Source organism: Aquila chrysaetos, chromosome 22 (assembly GCF_900496995.4).
Source record: "Aquila chrysaetos chrysaetos chromosome 22, bAquChr1.4, whole genome shotgun sequence".
In the NCBI taxonomy this organism is placed as follows: domain Eukaryota; kingdom Metazoa; phylum Chordata; class Aves; order Accipitriformes; family Accipitridae; genus Aquila; species Aquila chrysaetos.
In genome coordinates, this window is record NC_044025.1 from 8,463,328 (window position 1) to 8,485,721 (window position 22,394).

Below are 22,394 nucleotides of genomic sequence, written 5' to 3' on the forward strand. Positions count from 1 at the left end.
TCTTTAATTCTCACAGGTTCTGAGAGCATCTTCAGTCATAAATGTTCCTTGCTGACTACCTGAAACAAGCAGATACTAAGATTCATATTTCAGTGAGTTCCTATAAATAAGTGTGTCAGAGTGTATGCAGCATAACTGTAATTCGTTAATTATGAACTGCTATAGATAATCATGTTATGCCGTAGGACAGTTGAGGTCTAGCTTGACTTTTTGAACACTGCAGAGATGAGGAGATAATTTAAGACGAGTACTTAATTGTAGTATTTGGTGACACTAATAACAAGTTGTCTAATGCAAGAAATTAAGCAATTAATTTAGGGCGTACTTGTCTCAAAGTGTTCGTAGAACAGCCCAGGTTGGAAGGGACCTTGAAAGATCAAACATTCTTGCCTACATTCCTTGTTCTCCCCCCTTCACCCCCGCTGAAAAAAGCCCTCAAAATTTTGCAGCAGTTTTGTAGATAAGACCATGAGTTAGAATACTAGTCTCTGTGCCTGGGCTATCAGGCACAGTGTTTTCATTAGAGATACCAGTGCAATAACAAGATACTCCAAGCGTCCATAATATATTGTGGTAAAGGGGAGCAGAGCTTTGGTACGGGTAGTAAAGAAGTACTATATCAAGTAACAAAGGAAAAAGCAAACAATAAAGGATTTGTGTTAGTATTATAAATAAAAACTTCAAACCGATTTGTATGTTAGTGGTAAGTGACAATAAATAAACCACTTTGAGTAAAATCAATAAAAGACATTTCCAGGAAGAGTGTGTAAGTGGTGGTTCTGAAATGCTTTTTGAAATTAATAGTTACTGTTTGTTTGTTCAGAAGACTTTTGTTTAACATACTAGGATTGGCTTAGGTACTGGGATAGTAAGGCCCTGAGGCAATATAAATGTTTATAATAGCAAGATCTATTGAGTAGGATTTTCAAAATTCTCTGCGTGTTTATGATTCTAAATTGGTGTTTTAAAACATCTGGTATATTCTTATAATATATTTAAGTAAAAAAAAAATTATTTAGTTCATGGTAATGATATTTAGTGCTTGTGCTGATGTAAGACACACCTATCTACCCTCTATCTGTACTTTAATTGATTTTTAGACATTTGGAAAGAAGGAATATTGTTATGAGGAGGTACACCAGTACTTTTCACTAGCATAATGCCTTTTTCTAAAAGATCTACAACCTTTAATTAATATAATGTAGATGTTATTTATTATAATGATTTTAGATACAGTGATTCTCCCAGGAAGGCACTATAAACAAGAGAGAGAACTGTGGGTAGAATCCGCATATACAAGTCTCATTTGCCTATCCAACTTTCATACCTTAAATTCATACCTTAAATTTAAATAATATAAGGTATGGCACTTTTGTCTCAAAATAATTGTATTGCTAATATCTTCCTAATAATAGGGCAGTGTATATGGGGTACTACTCATGAATTTACTTTTTTTTCTTCTCAGTTTTGATTCCTTTCTTTTGTAATTATTTCATAGCAAAGAAAGTATCAAGCTTCTTAGTGATTGGTTATGGACCAGCTGGAAATAATAATAATAATTTAAACACTGCCTCCCCCCCCCTCCCCGCCCCGTCTGTAATGGAACTCAGGGCTCCTTTTCAGAGGTGCTGGTATCAAATGCTGGTTCTATTGTGTTTCCTTTTCACTGTGACTTCCTTGAAAATATGATGAGCAGAATTCAAGAATAAAGCATTGATAAGCAAAGCCCTGCAGGAACAAATTTGTAGGGTATAAGTAATGCTGAAGGTTTTGTGCTTGCTTGGTTTCTTGCTTACTTATGGGAGGAAGGAAAATGGGGAAGAGAGTGAGATCACTGACACTTTGGTGAAACACCCTTTTTTTACAAGTGCATTGCTTAAGATTTTAAATTGGATAAAATTATTCTTAAAGGGAAGATTTTAGAGAACTTCTATATCATTTGGATGTAGTTGAGAATGCATCTCAAAGAAGAGTTTCTTTAAAAAAAAATCCTGAATTTTAACTAGTGTGTAGCAATATAAGAATATGTTGTAAAGTATTTTTGTGACTCTTGAGGGAGGACCAATGCTGTTATTTTAAAAGAATAGATGTGTCATAAATCAAGCCAGTGAACTGATGTATAAATGCATTTCATGCATGAATTAACCAGCTACTAACTAGTAGATTTCAAATCGATGTGTTCTGCTTGCTGACTAACATGTAGTGTGCTCAAGCAGAAATACTGTATAAAGCACAAGAGGTCATGGCTAGAAATATATAAGCTACTTGAGATTTTGCTTTTCTAACACCTGCTAAAGCCATGCACTTATTGTGATAGCTTAAAGTCTAATAATTTGAGACAAAACCCAAAACACTTCAGCTAATGTCTTTTTGAACCTGTTAAGACTAAAATAGTAAACAAAATCTTTATGGTGAAGGTGCAAAACGAATTCAGAAATCCAGCATTACAAATTCATCAAGACTGAACAAGCTGCCAGGGGATGGGTTATTATTTTCAGGACAATCTCAGTGGAGTCATCACAGACCTTTTTGATTATTTTTGCGTGTGTATGTGTGTGCTTAAGTTGTTCAAAATGGATATTCTTAGTAATGTGTATGCATTCAAATATATATATATATGTTTAGCATGTATTATGGAACTGTATAATTGTATGGATACTGCCAGTGTAACTGTATGGAATTCAATAAGTATTATGGAACTGTAATTTGTACAGTGCAATAGCAGTTTATTTGGCAGGGGAGAAGAGTGAACATACATATGAGCTTTAGTGACCGAGAGCCAATTATGGGTTTTTCTTATCTGGTTTTAAACTTTGAAAAGGGACAGGCAGACACAAACAGAAGTTAAAGAGGAAGTTGTTTTTATTGTGGAAATAAAAATATTTTTGCTGAAAAAATACACTTCTATTATTTTTTTTAATTTGGTGCATTTTGGGGGAAATATCTCATTTCCTGATGAAGGCATTTGGTGTGTTTTTCATTGCAAAGAATCCTGTGGATCAGTCTGATAACTTTCATAAAAACTGCTTTGTGGGGGGCAAATTCTTGGTACTCTCCAGCTCAACCTTGAGGAACTTAAGAATTAGTTTCAAAACGACACTGCATTTGTCTTCAATATTCCAGCAGTTGTGTCCAACCACAAAGGAGACAAATTTTGAAGGTTGATGAGATGAGACATTTAATCTCGTAGGAGACAGGCAAATAAATAAATCCATTCAGTAATGAAGGATGCCATTCCACACACACCACCCCCCACACCCCCCCGGATTCTTGGAGTATGTTTCTGAGAATAGATACTTGCAAGTATAATGACATTAAATTAATAGGTCTTGATGACAAGATAGCTTCAGTCTGACAAAGTACAATCAGGGTTATTTACAAAGTAACTATTAACTATAATGGAAAATGGAAATTAATTATTTAAATGCATAGAAAGTTCTCTGGCATAGGTGGGAAGCCATGAAGATTAAGATTAAAGGAGAGGGAGAACAAAAAAAGTTTGTCAAAACAGATTTACTGTATAGGAACAGAGAAAAGTTTCATGAGAAGTAAAGTTGCTGGTGACAATTGATGAGTACAGGAAATACTGAACCATATATGTGTTCAAAAACTCAATTGTAAATTAATTGGCTTGATTTCTAAGCGGTTCAGATAGTTGTGAGAATAAGGAGTCGAGGGATTACTGAGTAAATGACAGAAAGACTGGAATAATAGTACACTAGACAGAATAGATAGAAGCAGTAGTGTGCGATGGCTCTAAAACTCAGACAACAGTGATTTTAAATCAAACTGAAATTAAATTGCAGTCATTGCTAGGTTAGGGTGACCATCCTGGTTTTTCCATTTTGAAGTATAGGGAGTTTCTTTCTAAATGCAAGTATCAATTTCATTATTATTAAAAAGTTGTTCTAATCCACATAGAAAGAAAGGTAAATCTCCATTTTTCAAGGTCTTTGAGCAGGTTGGATAAAATCTTGAGCAACTCAGTCTGACCTCACAGCTGATCTTGCTTTGAGCAGGAGGTTGGACTAGAGACCTCATGAGGTCTCTTCTAGCCTGAGTTTTCCTATGATCCTGGGAAAATACTAACACAGCATTGTCCCTGCAAATCTTTCCAATATTAATCTCCTGTTGACTTCTTGTGGATAAAATATGCAGACTGATTGTTGAAAACCAGGGGTATTTTGTTGCTGTGGGCATTGCAGTTGCTCTTTGCTATGAAGTTTTCTGTATCTGTCAAGGAAAATACGCCTTTGTGATAGAGGTGCTCGGAATGGAAATTCTTCCCTGTGAGATATTCCAATAGGCTTTGTCTTTGCTGAACCATGAACAATTTCAAGTATAATTAATGCAGGTGTAATGACTGTTAAAGATGCAATGTTTTTCCACCTGAATTTTTTTTCAGATTTTTCTCTCTAGAACATAATAATATTCATTTCTTTTTCATCTGAATACATCACTTATTCTCTTGGAATAAGTCTCTACTAAGTGTGTTCTCTTTGCTGAATTGTTGGGCTGTCATGCAAATTGGACTTTCTATCGGTTTCCACAGGCTTGGCATCACTATGAAAGAAATTATATGTACTTGTTTTAAATGGTCCTTTTACTTTAATGCTGACGGTTCTCTGCAGTGCCTGATATTTTTGAGAGAAGCCGCCTGTTACATCTTGGGTTATGGGGAGGAGAGCTTTTAAAATACAGGAAAAGGCCTACATGACATGATGCTATTTCTTTTTGTCCTCATACTGTTCAAACCCCATGAAGTCTGCACCTAAGGTTACAGGATTCAAGAGATTATTGGCTGGGGAAGGCAGCTAAATCGAGGTGTTTGGTCTATTCCCACAAGATTTATATGTAAACAGGGAAGAAACACATTAGTCTGAAGTGCAGCGTGTAGCCTCTGGTGTATTAGCCCATGATATATAAATGCTTATAGGAATGTATCTGTGGGAGATTTGTACTCTCCAGAGTACATTGCTTCTTTCAAGACATCAGTTTGTCACTAGCAGATTAATGAACCGTTTTAGAGAACTTCTTGGAATCAGCAGGCCGGAGAGACGAAGCGTTGCAGGATCTGTGGTGACAGTGTTTAACAGAAGTGAACTGCGGCGGGTGCTTCATATGGGAGTGGGGAATGGCATTAAAAATAACTGGCAGATTACAGTTGCCTAGAACCCTTTCCGTCTGTGTTTCCAAATGGGTGCATTTGATAAAAGCAAGTGAACTATTTAGGGTTTCCACCTAACCTTTGTTTCTTTTTTATTTAAAAGAAAAAACCCACAGAAAACACCTAGAAAAACAGCATAGAAATCTAGCATGGTTGGTTGTAGTGTGGGAGAAAATGCATACATAGAGACCGAGGGATAAGGACTCTGAGTTCATTTACAAGAAAAATAGAGCAAAAATAAAATCAGGGTATGTCATACACGTACCTGGCCGGTTTTTTCCTGTAAATTTCTGTGAAGTAACAGCAGCTCTTGGAAACTATACTAAGCTAATGTAATCAGTCTAACTTTGAGTTATACAGTACATTATTAAAGGAAATGTTACGCATCTTGTTGTTTTTATAATTCTGAGATGAACTCTAAATCTTAGAGGAAATGTTTTGGGTTTTTTTTATAAAACTTTTCCTCAAACTCACTTTCTTGCTCTCACTCATTGTCTGTCTTTTACGTCAATGTTGTCTGTGAGATTGTTGTTTAATGCTTGCAAACATTGCTTTGTGAGCTGATCTTAAAATTTGTTTTAAAATTTTGATTTATTATTAAATACATCCTTATTTAGTTTTAGAAGTGTTACAAATATAAGATAATGATAACTGCCTTGACAAAACTGTATAATAACTGAACCTGTATCTTGCTAAAGGGTATTCCAAGCCAGAACAGAAAATGTGGCAGTGTTCAGTGTCAAGAAGCACTGAAGAAAGAAATCATTTCATGAATTAATGAGTTATCTGTATTATATTATCAAACACTTTGTTTAGGGCAACATTTAGAAAAGCTCTCTGATTTTGTCCACTTTTCCAATGCTAATATAATGGTGTTTTCTTGACTGTTGACTACCTACAATTTAAGTTAAATTTTGAAAAAATTACAGGGTTGCCCAGCTTGATTAGTAATTTCACTCTGATGCCTCCTAAAATCTATCTGAATATTTTAGTCTGAGCTTCTCTAGCTCTCTCTTTACCTTATTGTCTTTAAAATGGAGGTGATGTTTAGTAGTTGCCTAATGCTGAGACTGCTGACAATATTGCCTTAGTATTGATTAATGTTCATACTTACTCCATCTTTTTTTAAGAATTGTTATATTTACAGTAAGCATATCTGAGATGTTGTCTTTGGCCCTCTCAATCAAAAGGGCATTTTCACATAGGTTAATAAGATTTTATTTATCTTGATCTCACAGTTATTACATCACAAGCAAAGCAAAATTTAATAGTGTTCTCACCTGTGAAAGAATTCATAGGAAAAAAATCTTGAAGGCCGATTTATCTGAAAGCCACCTGAAGTGTTTTGGTATTCTGTGATACAGAGACATTATGATGTAGATTTGACAAACAGAGGGTAGCAGTAATACCAGAACAGCAGAATAGGAAAATCACTTGAGCATATTTAGGAAAATGAAGAATATACATATACATATATATATATGCTTTCTTTAGTGTGTCTGTTGTGGAAGTTATCTTGCAGAAACTTCTCCATTGCGAACTGAGGAGATGGCTAGCTTTTTACCTGAAAAAAAATACTAGCTAAATAATCTGCTTAGTAAAACAAACTAAATATAGCACAGTAAATTCCTTTGCCTATAAAAATGATCCCATAAAATATTCATGTAGTATTTTTCTTTTTCAAGAAGTGCATCCTCAGGCAGCCCAATTAAATGGGATCACAGAAGGGGCATATTTTTGTCAGAATACTGCATTTCTCAACAGCACTTAAGTGTACAAATTCTGTCTGAAGCTCAGATAATCAAATTTTTGTCAGCTATTTCTCGTAACTTTTGAATATTAAAATTAAATTTATACTTTTTCATTGAGATAACTTTGTGACTTGTTTTAGTATTTCTGAAAGGATGATTGTGTCATCACTGATAATGTAGCAATGGGAGTGTTACTACTGCTGTTTTCAATAGTTTTGTAAGCATTTAAAGTGTTCCCATTACTTCATCACTCAAAACAGCTTAGAGGTTCATTGTATCATCCTAAAACGTAAACATGCCACCATTTCTTTGCAGGAATGAAGCAGCAGAAGTGACTGCTTAGTGAGATAAATTTGGGAGTTTGCTTGTGGTTTAGTTTGCACTCTAGGGAATTATTGATCTAGTAACATTTGGAAGTTTAGACCTAGTACTGAGAATGCTCTGCTTACAGCGCTTGAGACTCTCATTCTTGAGGCTGAAATATTTTGTATTGCTGATAGTTGTTAGTAGTTCCAAACAAATGAACACTCCGGTGTGTAAGGTTAAGCGAGGTGATACAGGACTCCTTAAAATGTCAGCAGGCTGTATGTTAAAGGGAAGAACTGTAACCGTTCGTGAGGGTTTAACAGGTTTTGTAATGGGCAGCCAAATTCTCTAGCAGCCTCATCTTTTGGCAAACTGTGAAGGATGTAAATAAACAACCTGTTCTAGCAGTAAAATGCTGAGTGCATCTCAAACTGTTTTATTCTTATTAAGTCTCAGTTTCTGTTGGACCAAAGCCTGCAGTTGGGAATTTAGGGATTGTTACGCACCCTTTTAGATGCGGAAAAGCAGACGGAGCTAGCTAGCGTAATAACAGGCATATTAATGGCACTTTTATCATTGGCATCTCCTTGCCTTGATGGAGTGACATCTTGAGCGAAAAAAGCAAGGCTATATTTTAAAATAAGTAAATAAATTCTGGGAATACTTACTCATTTCAATGTACTCCTTGAAAAATATTGCAAAATACTTATCTTAAAATAAGTATTATATGCTTTAAATGAACACCTATTTGTTTTATTATTAATTTTGTAAGTTGTTCGGAAGGTAATTGCGATGATATGGAGCAGCATTAGCTTGGCAATTCTTTGAGTTTCTAAATGTATTCTTAAGGCTTTGTTTATATGTTAGCAACTCGGGGAAACTATAAAGCATCAGGAAAAAGATCATTCATCCAAACATGCCAGTTTAGTTCTGCACCCAAGCACAACCTGAGCTCTCATGTTTCAGCCAGATTTAATGTCACTATCAATACTATATTCTTATCCCGGATTTTATCCCCCCCCCCCCCCCCCCCCCAAAAAAAAAAAAAAAGTATCAGTAAGATGCACAGGTTTCTGGTAGCTGTTTCTGGTTTTTTGCTTTTGAGTCTCTTCTGCAAAACAATAACTTAGGCTACCATCTGCTCTCATCAAACTTTCCAATTGGATCTCCAGTTCTGCTTAATCACTGGTTTATTTCCACTTTAAGAAGTTACGAGTTTGTTTGTTTGTTCATTAGTATTTTCAATATTTTTTACTCTTTTGCAATACTCTTAGTAATAAGCTACAATAAGGGAAGCCTAGTAATAAAAGCAATATAAATGTGTTTTCTGTTGTAGGTATTTACCTTTCTGAAGAACTGTGGGATTGTACAATTGCATAGGAAATGATCTGTGAACTCAGAATTATTCTCCCTTCTCTGGGAAATGGCTTGTGATACATGAGTCAAGAAAAATTTGAAATTCAAATGTAAATAATTTTTTTTAATATTTCTTGTGGCTTAAAATACTTTATTCTACTTCAAAGACATGAATAAATAATAATAGCACATAATTTTGTCTGAGGCAGAAAAATACTGTTCTATAACTTTTTTTAAAGGGACTATAGTTTGCATTTATTCATCTTACTTTGCATTTGCACTGTTCATCTGAGAATCCTGCAATGCTGTATAAAGAGAACTAGATCCTTTAAAAAGAAAAAAATCTGAAGATGTCAAGATACGTGACTCTCTTAGGCAAGTAGCAGTTAGATTACAGTTTTCAGTCCAAGTTCACTTTAATCAATCTTCCTTTTATTATCAAGAGACAGCAAATCAGAGAGAGTTAAAAGACATACGGCAGATGCTTTTCGATTGGAATGACATGCAGATTGCTGGCTCGGTAAAAGTGCAGTATCATGGTTCAGTCTGGGTGACTTGTCAGAAATTAAAATCGAGTGTCACAGTGTCTTGCTAAACTAATTGACGTTACAGGAAACATATCAGCCATAACTGCTTTATTTCATTTCAGTGCATGAAATATAATGACACTGTATTGCAGTGCAATATATAAATCACTGTGTAGAAACAATATAAATATTGGCTCCTGTCAGTAGTGCTAAGGAGACATAAATTCACGATCTTGTCGTAGAAATGGTAAGCAGTCTCTTACTGCAGATTTCATATGATCAGTAGTAAGAAGTTTTATGTCTGGGAGTCAAGCTCTGCTGACAGTCATTCGGCTTTCATACACAAGTCTCTTGCTTGATTCAATAATACCGTGTTTTTCTGAGAACTGTTGTAGGAGATAAACAGCCCATTTTTGCTTATTTGTTCAGCTGAGAAATGAGAATTGCTGATGAATAATTCTGGGATGGTTGCTGCAGAATAAATGGTAAGCTTACTTCTTGGGATCTTTTCCTTTTTGGAAAGATTGTAGACCTTTAGATCTTTAGATCATACAATTCCTGTCCAGGAGAACTACCTGGTAAGGTTTAGGAGTCACAGTTAACTAGAAGTGTGTCATGGATTTGAAGCCAGCCTGGGAAGTGGGACTCAATGATCAAGAGAGTTCAACTTGAACTGTGTAAGGTTCTCGATGTCATTGTCATTTTTTTTGAAGTGAAGATTTACAGAATGTGCAAAATACTTTTTTGAAAGGACATATGACAGAATTTATTTTGACACTTCTTTGGTATCACCCATTCTTTCAACAGTTCATTCTACTTTTATGTAAGTCACTTTGTGGTGTCTCCAGTGTTAACAGAGCAGAATTTTTATGTTAATTTTCTTGACATGACTGTGAGATAGGTAATTATGAATCGAACATGTAGTGATTGGTTTTAAACAAAATGAGGACTGAAAGGATTGTCAGTCGGCACTCAGGGAAAGACATTGCTTTTGAACTAAATCCACTGAAGCTCCTTTAGGTTGAAGTGCTTAGTTTCGGATTGTTTTATATACCGTTGGAGTAGTGAAACGTGTTGTGTGCTTTCCGCTGTAGAAATTGCACACATCAGTGATAACTTCGTTTGAGTCTGAGGAGGGAGTAGAATTAACATTTGCTCCTTTCTTCTTAAATATATAATAGCTTTTAATATATTAACATACATTTTGCTGTGTAGATGTATACTTTTAATAATTTACTCAATGGCACTTTTAAATATGTCATCAACAGACACTTTTTTAAATGTACGTGGTAAATAAATAAAGCATTCAGGCAAAATCTTCAGCTTTAAGCATTTTCAGAAGGAAATTATTTAGCTTTAAAAATGCCATACTGGGAAATGTAGTAAAGTATTTTTACGAGTTAGGAATAACCAGGAAAATTATGAGAAGTGGACTTAAGCCAAACAACAAATGAGTTCTCCATTCATTACTGATGAGTAGAGAGAAATATCTTCCTCAACTCCATGCTGCTATATGTTGTATTTATAATATACAGAATGTTCCTTCTACTTACTTCTTTTTCTTCTCCAAAGTTTCCCGATTTTATTACTTCCAAAGTGTTTCAGTAGCTGTATTATATCCCTGTTAATACAAGTGCTGGTATATGTTTTTAAGGTGCATGGTGAATCAGTCCTGTTTTGTGGAATGTAGAAGAAAGACCTGTATTTTAAATGTTGGTTTTTTCACATTGGACCTTATCCTCATGCTTTGAAAAAAATCTACATCTGGCACAGTCTTTTGCATTAGATTCCACCATCATTGTGAACATTCATGAATTTTTTTTCCTTTTTTTGCCTCGATTCTTTTTCCAATATAAAAAGAAGACCAGCAATATACAGTTCACAGGTTTTGGCCCATGGGTGGGTTTAGCTAAGGCCTGTATTTTAATCTTTGTAAGCTAATAATAGGCCCAAACTGGCATTTCTTTTTTGGCTTAAGAAAACTTTTATTTGAGAGTATTAACGGAATGAGAGAATATAAATAAGAGTGCCAGTTTTCAGATTTGATGCTTTCCTGTGCAGTATCTTCCCTTGGATCTTTGAAGTTGATGGTCATTAACTGACAACTTGGCCGTGTGTCACAATTCTATTTATCTAAATTTAAGTTTAAATCTCCCAGCATATATACATTTCCAGCAGCTAGAAGTGTTTGCAGACAACCACTGCACAAAGATAACGTTCAGGATAAAAGTTACTCATAAATATGCTAATACCAGTAAAACTGTTTGTTACTTTTTTATTCATATGAGAAAATTTACATGAAGATTAACTTTGTCTCATATTTGCTGCTTTTCTGTTCATTGTGTGAAATAAGAAGAAAACTGGGAAGCTGAACTTCACCTGGTGAGGAAAAGACGAGAGATCTTTTCTTTGATCAGGATAGAATAGGAGTAACCATTCCTTTTCTGTTGCCTAAATTTCTGCATCTGGACAGAATAAAAAAGTTTATTAAGTTTAAATCTATGTGAACAATGGAATAATGATGAAAGTTATACAAATAATATTTGTGTACTTACAGAAAATACACTATATGCCTATTTATATTCTAGGCTTTACTCGTAACTTTGTCTATACTAATAAAATTTAGTACAGCATTTCAAGCTTCACGTGCTCAGGGTAACTGATGTACCTATTTATTTATATTTGTACAATGTGTGTCTGTATGCCTGTGTTTATAAATAGCCTGTACCTTTGTAGTTTGTCTGTGTAATGGTATACACAGACGTAGTCATCATGAGGTTTGGGTTCGTATTTCTTTCAACTCATTGTAATTACTGCCTTGTGCTAGGCTTTTGCAATGAATTGACATGTGTTTCGTCTTCGTACTTACGCTAAGCTTCTAACATTCCCATCCTGTGAATTTAATAGGATGCTAAGGCCTTAAATTAAAATCATCCTTTATTAGCCACTTCTATTCCTCTACTTCTGTGTGCCTGTCTTCCTAAAGAGACAAGATATTTGCATGTTTGTTTTGATATTTATCCTTAGAATAGAGGGGATTTCCCGTATTTAATGCGAGTTTAACAGACTTTTTTCTTGTAGTATTTCTCGGGGACACTTTGTATCTGCATATCTTCTTTTTGAATTACTGTTTCATTTGGGATTTTGAAAACAGATGCCTCCCTCCTTTCTAAGGAGTGAATTGCAGCTTATGTGACAGGTTTTCCTTTTCTTCTAACTAATCACTTCCACTTTGAAATATGTAGCTTGGAACACATTTATTTTTAATAAGAATTAAAAAAACCCAAAACCTACCTAAATTCGAAAGGTTGTGAGGGTTTTATAAAAAATTATTTAGGGTATAAAAAATTATTTAGGTATTTTGGCCATCAGACACTCCAGTCACATCTGAAAACTAGGGCCAACAGATGACAAATAGTTTTTAGTTGGAACATCAGCTCTGTTTCTGGAACGGTGTGTTTGATTCTGAACTCCAGCCTGATGACATGGCTTTTCTTGCAGATATACCAGTGCTCCAAATTTACAGTTTTATGTAACTCATTTTTATGCACTGAACCATGCATGTTTAGTTTTCTTTCTCCTCCTCTTTTCCTCTTTTACTGAGATGTAAAGAGGGAAGCATGTTCTGTACATATGCTATATATTAATACATGTAGATTATTCTTTAGAATAGGAATAAAATGCAACATTCCAAGGATAATAGGGGAGCAATTGCTACAGCTCATCTACTTTTTGTTGTGATATATTAGTATAATGAAGACTAATATATTTTCTTACTGGCAATATATTACTGAACATTTTCTGGTATCTGGTTATGAATCAAATACTGCAGAACAGTGATGAAGCATAACAGTAAAATTCTTCAGATGTAGGTGGAGCATTCTTGAAAGCAGACTCTTATGCTGATCCTGAGGGGTGGGGAGGGGAAAAGATTCCAGATCATTAAAACTGATCAGATTAGAATAGTTACCAGGTAAATATATGTGGTAGTAAAATAATTGGAAAAACTTATTTGGTGTTTACCTTCTTGTAACTGTGCAGTTTTGTTAATGTTCGTGACACCCTACTAAAGCTGAGCAGTGGTTTGCGTCCGGGCTGGGTGTACGGGCTTCCATTAGCAGCTGCAGGGTAGGGCTGAATGCATAGCAAGTGGAGATGATTAACCTTTAACCAGCGCAAGCGGGAAGACTGAAGGGACAGCATCCCCCTTCTGGTTTTGTGTTGACACGGAAGAAAGGCTGTAACTGTTTCTCCCCACTTCAGTGAAAATTGGAGAGGCGTTTTGAAGCTCATGTATGTGGGCTCTTCTGGGGAAAGATGCCTAAGAGTGTTTCCACCATGGAAAACACATCTCTCTAAAAAAACCAGTTTATACTGATTCATCTGAGCGCACGTTGTTCTGCAGAAGAGGTGGGGTCAATTAATTTCTAGGTGCTGTGTCATTGCTTAGAGACCCCTGCTGGAATAGCCAGAGTTGTCACAGGCCCTCCATAATGTGTGTTTTTAAGGGTGGAACATGTACATTTTAAAGTGAATAATTACACCAACCTAACTTATGCATAAAAAGTTTTATTAATAAAGAGAGGAAAAATAGTTTTCTGGATACTTGGACATTGGTAATAAAGGTTATACCTGATTTTGATTTTCAATTTGCCATTGACACTGACTTGAATTCACTTCACTTAACTGGAGGTGCTTCACCAATGTGCATAGGTTAGGACTGACTGCCTTAGATGCTCTAAAATCAGTGGAGAGAGATGTGTCTCCAGGGCTTGAAGTTAAATGGGAGGAATCCCACCTCTATGCATAGCAGTGGAAGAAATTTATTGTGTCTGTTTTCCCATTCACTGAGGAAGGTACCTTTTCCATGTACATTTTGTGAGATTTGGTGTTATCAAGTCCTTGGCTCTCCTGTGAAAAGATAATTTCTAGAAATGTAAAACTTACCTTTTTTTTTTTCTTTTTTTTTTTTTTTTTTTTTTTTTTTAAGTAATTTTCAGTGATTTCTTACAGGGGCGTTTTTGTAGATTTTTTTTTTTTTTTTGAAAGTTTAGTCTGTGAAACTGCAAAATAAGAAAATTTTACTTTTGTATTTTGTGAGAAGTTCTGTATAGTGTTCACATGTCAAATACTTTTTTTTTTTTTTTTTAAATGAAAATGCTTGTAAAATACAATAGTGGCAGGTGCTTTTAAAGTATTTCGGCAGAAAGGTTAATGTTTCTTTGCCAACTGTAATAAAACCAGTTTCAATAGTGGTCTCTAAAATATAAAGTAGCTAATGAGAAATAATATTGCAATTTATGCAATAAAATGTTCGTATCTTGCATGCTTTTTTCTGTTATGCAGTGATAGAAATTAGTTTGTGAGATGTAGTTACCATAGTTAATTATTTGTTCTAAGATAGGTGGGATTTCTTGTTTTAAGTGCTTCGGACTAATGCGTAGAATACAGACGTTCATACTCTGACATGGCTGAATCCTGGGGCTGCTGATAATCACAGCAGCTGTTGTTGACTTTCTGTTGAAAGCAATCTTTTGTAAGCTAACAGTTCTTACTATGTAATGAAGTCCATGTTAAATATGAATTCTAAATCAAAACAGTCTGAGGCCTGATTATGACTTCTGTAGAACAATCAAAACAAAATACTGGTTTTAGAATATTCCTCCCTTTGGTATTCCTTCAGTATTGTTTTACAGCCGTCGACCCAGTGATCCATGATCTGATATACAGCTCCTTTGTGTATTATTTACAATGTTTTTTTAGTATAGGCTAATATATAATGAATATTCGCCTCTGTATAACAGGTCTTACAAAAATGTAATTTTTGTAATTATACTGTTCTCTAAAACATCAAAAGATCAAAACATCTCCAAAGTACTGTACATTAGTTGCCTCCATCAAGACAAAGCAAGTCTTATAATACTGCAAATATTTACCCAGATGCTTAATTGTGCTCTCTGAATTGTTCCATTGAAGTAACCAGAGTTACTTCATCTGTAAAATTAAGTAGAAGAATAAGACTCTGTAGCATAGAAACCTCAGAGACTTCCCATTGACTTCAGTGCCCAGGGGAAGGTTAACAGACTTTGAAGAGATTTTAATTTAGAGAAGTGTTTGGGCGGTAGCTGCAACTTCAGAGATACAAGGCCTGATCCAGTGCTCCACTGAATACAGTGGAGACCATGAGATGAAATTCAGATCTGTGAATGTTCCTGTTTCCTAGAACTCCCAGGCTTGTAAAGTGCTACAGAAATTGCTGACTGTTAAACATCTACAATTTTTTTTCCATTTTATTTTAAATATTGAAATGACAACTCCCAAGTCATTAATAATACGTAAATACGCCATCTTTTCTATATTCTTATTTCTGTTATTAAGTATACACAGGGTGTTCAGTACTGTAAAAATAAATAAATCTACTTATGGAAATTGTGAACAGAAATGTTTGCCTTTAAGAACAGTTGCAATGAATAAACGTGTATTTGCGCTTTTTTTTTTTTAAATATGTGTGCTGTCTGTTTCAATGCAAACTATTTTTTTGTTTTTGTAATCACAGGACTATACCCTGACAATGTACTTTCAGCAAGCGTGGAGGGATAAGAGGCTGTCATATAATGTAATACCTCTAAACCTTACTCTGGACAACAGAGTAGCTGATCAGCTGTGGGTTCCCGATACCTATTTTCTGAATGACAAGAAGTCATTTGTACATGGTGTCACTGTGAAGAACAGAATGATCCGTTTGCATCCAGATGGGACAGTCCTTTATGGACTCAGGTCAGTATGAACCATTTCTAACTCTTCTATCTTTTATTTTTAGCCTTTTAATCATGGCTTCAAATTAAAACCTATTCTTTGCCTTTTTGATGCTATTTTTATTGCTGTATTCTATATAACTGATGATATTCTAGAAACAATTTTTACTTAAGTATTCTAAGAATGGATAACCATTTAAAAAATTTTTTTTATAATAAATCTTGGAGATAAACTGCCATTTTTAGTGCATTTCAGACACTTGTGTTAAGGACAGATAAGACACTAAATATTATTTTAAATACTCATTCTGGATTAAAAGCCAGTTCTAGAACTGCTTTCTCAAAGGAATTGAAATAAGAAATACAAAATGAGGATTAGAGAAAAAGGGGGAAAATGTATATGACAGCTGAATTGATAGTTTAACTAAATGATATATTTTATAAATATTTTTGATTGAATATTAGATTGGTTTGTATGCTACCCAGATGAATCAGTTTTCTGATTTTCACTAAGATGAGGTATGACTAGGAATGTTCTTCAGCCTGATGTTGTTATCGTGTATGACTGTATGGAGAGTGGTGACTGGAGAAATCAAAAGAAGAACTTCACTCTTGAGACATTCTGGAAACTGGGGGAAAATGTCTGTTTTAGCAGTGTTTATAGAAAACAATAATTGCAGAGAAAGTGATTTAAATATATTTCTGCAAAAGATGACTGAATATGGTGTGAGTAGGTAGCAAAATAGAAAAAGTATTGACTGGGTTAAAAAAATGCTGCAGAAAAATCTAGAATGTCTTACATTTTCATATTGAGAATAATATACAATAATAGTTTGGGGGAAGCTAATTCTTAAAACTTTAATTAGTGTATTTCTTCCATTTTCAGTAAGATTTTTCCGTTGTCTATCTATAACTATCACGTCAAGCAGCATGCGCTTTTAACTTGGTTATTTTCTACCCATCTGTAAAGGAAAGCAGCACAGTTTTACATATTTAGAACACGGCTACCTAAATTGGAAGTCAAACGCCTAAAACTAAGTCCTAAGCTGTCCTAGGACTTCAGGCTTAACACTTTTTGCATTTATCTTCAATTTTCACACCCAAACCTGAAAATTTCCAGGGTGATAATGTTTAGCCGGTCACTTTTGCCAGGAAGTGCCTTTCTCAGGACAGACGGCTTCTAGCTCTTAGGTAGAAACCGTTCTCCTTGAGACCGAGAGAGACTAGACCAGTGCTCTCGCCGCTCTGCTGCAGTCAGGCTTCAAATACCTCTTATCTGGATGATCCCTGGACTCTCGCAGTCTGGGCCAGATGGTGATTCACCTCCAGAAATGGGGGGTGAAAAGTGTGAAAATGTTCACTTAGCAGATGCTTCATGGTTTTGAGGCACTCTCCTAATGTGCAAGATGCTGATTTCATCCTTCATTGTGGAACCTAGAACATCTTCCACTTGGTGGAAAAGATCTGGGCTTTTCCTGGCTCCTTAGCTTCCTCTATGTTTAAGGAATAGCACTGCCTCTTATGGCTGATAGATTATTTTTCTACTTGAAAAATAAAGGTAGAAAAATAAAGGGCTATGATAGCCACTAAAAGACATAAAATTAACTAGCTACATCTGGTACACAGCAAAAGTATGCCTACTTGAAGTATGACCACAGTAGGAAAATATGTAAGTGAATTTGAGCAGCAGCATACCAATTTTTATAAAACATGAGACTAGGTAGAGAACTTGTTAAAACCTGCAAAAATTTTTTTTTTTTGGTAGAAACTGAAACAATGTATTTTATTGTTAGATTTGTAACACAGAACAGATATTCTTTTATGAATTGTAGAATAACATTTCGCCATATATAACTTAATGGAATTCATTTTGATTTACAGATTCTGCTCTTTTGTGCTGGTTATTGTATTTACCAATTTGTATTGTATCTGATTGTGTTTTCTGTGTGAAGCAGTTCAGGCTTTGGCACTATGGCTGGGAGCAAGTCTGGAGTTCTTGTTATTGTTCAGTGAAACAACAGATACTTGGTTCCTTAAAATGGTGAAACTTTTTATTTACAGTAAAGTGAAATATAAAACAATTACCTAACACATTTGCATTAATGGAGTGAGAGCAATAAGAGCATAGCAAAGGTTTTGGTATTGTTTTCAATTTAAGACTCTGAAATCATCATGTTTATTATTATTTTTCAGAATGAATTATGATGAAATCATCATGTTTATTATTATTTTTCAGAATGAATTATGATGAAATCATCATGTTTATTATTATTTTTCAGAATGAATTATGATGAAATAACTACCAAGTTTAATGTTTTCAATAATTCTGACTTTTGATTTCTACTTGTGACAAGTCATTTTCATTCTAATTGCTTAACAATCCATAATAATTTCTAGTTTTGAAAGTGTTGGTAAACAGTAAGTAGAGCTCACAGAAAATTGTTCTATAGAAGTATCAAGTCAAAGAAAGATTTTTTTTTTTTTTTTTTTTTTTTTTAGAAACTAAAACCATTCATGAAAAATACTTTTTCTAAGGTTTTCGGGGTTTTTTGTTTGTTTCCCAAAAGAAACAAGGTATTGATGGCTTAAAAAAAATTGGCAACTGAAAGCTTAGGTTTACTTTTTTGTTTTTAACAATCCTGATTTACACAATTTTGAAGACTGTACTTTTTATATACTTACATAAGATAACTTTGTCTGAAATTGCTTTGCATAAAATGTTTTGGACCACCGTGAGAATGAACTTCGTTGTCTTTTTTTAGCTGAATTGGTGTTGGTACTGCTTCATTGTCTTGGGGGAAATCATTCTTCCTTTTCACTGAGCATATATAGTAAATCAATTTTAATATCTTTTATGATACGGTAAAGTGAAATCTTGTATATTTTTTACTTAAAGCTGTTGAATGTAATTAGATGAAACATTATTGATGTTTTGATCCTTTATTTCCCAGAGTTATTTTTTTCAATACTTGCAATCACAATATGGTATCCAAAATGGTTTTAGAATAATTCTGTATGTTGTTCCTATTGTAGAACTTTTGCACAGCCCAAAGTAAAGGTGTTTAGAAGAATTTTTTTCTACATCAAGAATTTCAGATCTGGAAATAATTTTCTAGTATTCCAGTATACCTAGCAATCTTGTATTTGTGATTATCGATTCTTACATCCCTTTTGAGACTCTGCCTGGTACGTTTCAAGTGTTCTCTTTGCCCTGTGAGCTGGTACCAGATGAGTGATGGATGTGAATTCTGCCTTTGTTCCCTTGTTGTGCTGAAATGAATTGTACACTGAGGGCAGTAGCAAGATGACTGTCACCCTGTACTCCCTCTACCCATCACAAAAGACTAGGCGCTGCAATTGCCGTGGGTCCTACTGCAACTATGCACTTGAACAGCAAAGAGAGGGAAGACACCTCTTGTTTCTTGGAGAGGCAGTGTGTTCTGGTATAGAGACTATGCACCATGAACAGAAACCTAATAGATGAGGATGTGGCAAGAAAAGGTCCAGCTTTTCACCATAGGATAGTGCAAGAGTGACTAAATAGCTTCTAGTCTGGTCAGATTAAAGTTATCAGCTATTATTAGAAATAATTATTATTCTTGCTTCCATGGAAATGGGGACTTAGCAATGCCAGTTTAATAATAAAATCTTTCTTTTCATCATTGAGCCTTATGCTATACTAAAACCTGTGGGGGCATGGTCCTTGAGGTTATTTGCTGCATTTAGAAAGATGCACTTCAGAGTGGATACAGTAGATAAGTCATCATATAGCGCTCTCCCTCTTATATAAATTCACACACGCTCTGTCCTGAGTGTTGAAGAACAAATAGGGTTATGTTTCTTCCAAGTGAAGAAAAGAAAATTATGGTTAAGGGTTTTTCTCTAGCTTTTGTGACATATTCAGCTTAAAAAGAAAAAGAAAACATTTAAAGGTGTGGTTTAGATGAAGAGTTTTTCTTTGGTCTCAGTTATTTGGTAAGTAAGCTTGTTTTAGAGAAATCTCGACTGCATCTGTGTACATGTTGTGTTTGTAATATATAAAAAAATGTTACACTGTTCGGGTAAGAACATGTTGCAAAGGCCATATTATTATGATTTTGAAAAGAAGTATGTCCATTTCTAGCTTTATCTTTTCTTTTCCAGTTTGTGAGATTTCTATCTGCCTGTGCTTCTCAGGATGTAGCCTGTTTGAAAGCAGGTCTGCAGAGGGGATTGCCAAGGGCAAGAGGCAAACCTGAATATCAATATAGGTCTGTCATAGTTGGATAATTACCCTCAAAACCCCCTTCTTATATGTCCTTATTATTAGTGATCCATGGACAAATTTTTGCGATGAAATGTAGAAGATCCTTCTCCTTCCTCCTCCTTGGATTCAGCTGAGTAGATCTTGGAAAGGCTTTCTGGCTAAAATGTCTTGCAAACACTGGGGTGGATGGGGCAAATATACATGCTGGTAACACAACAGAATTATGTGATTGGCCATATTCTTCTTTTGCCTTCACTGCACCATGTGGCAATCAATGATATGTTTCTAATGTTAAGGTTTCAGTTTTATAGCTTTAAATATCTTGAACTATCTATTTCATCTAAAATTAATGCAAGTTAATGTGATTTAAAGTGTCCACAGTAGTGATATATTTAATACCTGCTTAGTATTAATTTCCACATATCTTAAAAATGCCTGCTTAATATTACTTTCCACATATCATTAAAAAAAACCTCTGTACACTATTACTGTTCTGAAAATCACTACTATTATTGCTGCATTAACTTACTTTAGCTTACACTTGCAGTGGCATATTCTTACTTTGAAATGCATTCTGCTAAACTGAGATGCCTTTAAATATCAGTCTTAAATTTTTGCTTTTGCCTCCCCATACATCTATATATAAACGTGTGTATAAATGTATACACACGCATACACATATAAACATATGTTTTTGTGAATTCAGTTTCGTTTACCTTGATTTCTGTAACCAAATTCATTGAACTGCAAGTGCTCTTATTAACAAAATGGTAATGTATAAATGTAACCACCCCATTCTTTTATGCCCCTATAGTTTAATTTCTGTTTTGGATAAAGCAAGCAGTGATCCCTTAACATTGTTCTTTTTGTTTTTTCCTAACAGAACCCATACATGGTATGCATGTCAGATCTGATTAGATTTAACATTGTGAAGGTAAATTTCAGGAAGGACTAGGAGGCAGTTTTGTAAGCACCTGGTTTAGGCTGTCACTGAAAGCGGGGGGGAGAGAGAGAAGTGGCTAATAATGAATGTAGACATCTATATGGTAGTTATGATGTCCTCATAGCCTGCCCTATTCACTGCTACAGGGCATTAGTTAAGGGCATAACTGAATTGTGACCAATTTTTTACAGAGAGCATGACATACTGGTTACTTTTAGGTTTAGAAGGATTTTTGTTTCTAAGGGATAGCTGCCAGTTATTTATGTTTTGGGAAAATGCTTTTTTTTCCCCTCATTCCAGTTACAGTATGGTATTTACAAATAAGACTGAACTTTCTTTTTTTCAATTTAAAAAAATGTTTTATTTCGTATTCCATCTGGCAAGAAAATTCTTCTTTGCTGCCAAGACCATGATATTCAATAGATGATAAATCACCAAAATGGTAGAAAATTGCAACATACAGTATTAAATGAAGAATCATTACGGGGAAATTTACTATCTGTTTGTAGTTAAGATGACTTGCAATAGGTTATTAGTGATTTGACAACATATATAGCAAAGTAAACTTAGAGGACCAAGTTTCAAATCTAGGATAGCAATCAGTTTACAGTGGGTTGAGCAAAGCTTGAATAAGATATGCAGCCAGAACTCAGGAAAAGACATGGCTTTAACTAAATTTCTGTATGTTAAAATATCTGGTTTATATAATGCACATACCAGAAATAGTTGCTACAGTAGATAAAATTTGTTGTTTCTTAAATTTATTTTTATATATAAGTATATATATCTATCTATATATCTATATCTATATATAAAATTTCCCCTGACTTTTGACATCAAATCTGTTCTAAAATGCAGACAGAAAATTCAGCTGTCTTCTGGTTTATTCTGTATAATTCCGGGGAAGAATCACTTCTCTGAATTTTGCACCCTGTGGTTGGAATGCAAATTTGAGAAGGGTGAGGAGCAAGACCCTTATGTTTGCCAATTTGGAATTGCTACTTTTTGTGTGTCTTTCTGGAACTCACCTCTTTGCTGGAAGAGAGTATTTGGGTGTTGTGTGTCAGAATAAGGAGGAAATTAAGTTTAGAATACTAGGATTAAATACAGTTGAAGAAGTGGGTGAAGAAACAGATGTTTCATGTGGTTTTGCACCATTGACAGGCTGGTTTTAGAGATATTTACTCTTACATACACTTCTAACAGTCCTTGCAAGTGAGCTCTGTGACAGTGGGTTAGTCACGGAGGACTGATAATTACATGACAAAGAGTATCGTATACTTTTGTATCTCTTCAGTAGTCTGGTTTTATGCTTTTTGTAACTGAAGCTTGTGGGTGTTTTT

At 34.7% G+C, this 22,394-nt stretch overlaps 1 protein-coding gene across 3 annotated transcripts in view; it reads left to right on the forward strand.

Moving 5' to 3' along the window:
- GABRB2 (gamma-aminobutyric acid type A receptor subunit beta2) overlaps positions 1 to 22,394 on the forward strand; it is a 178,453-nt gene that overhangs the window by 45,677 nt on the left and 110,382 nt on the right. For all 3 annotated transcript variants that reach the window (XM_029998162.2, XM_029998164.2, XM_029998161.2), the window contains one exon: positions 15,664 to 15,884. In XM_029998162.2, the coding sequence (XP_029854022.1) occupies positions 15,664 to 15,884 (221 nt within the window). The remainder of the gene's footprint in view (positions 1 to 15,663; positions 15,885 to 22,394) is intronic.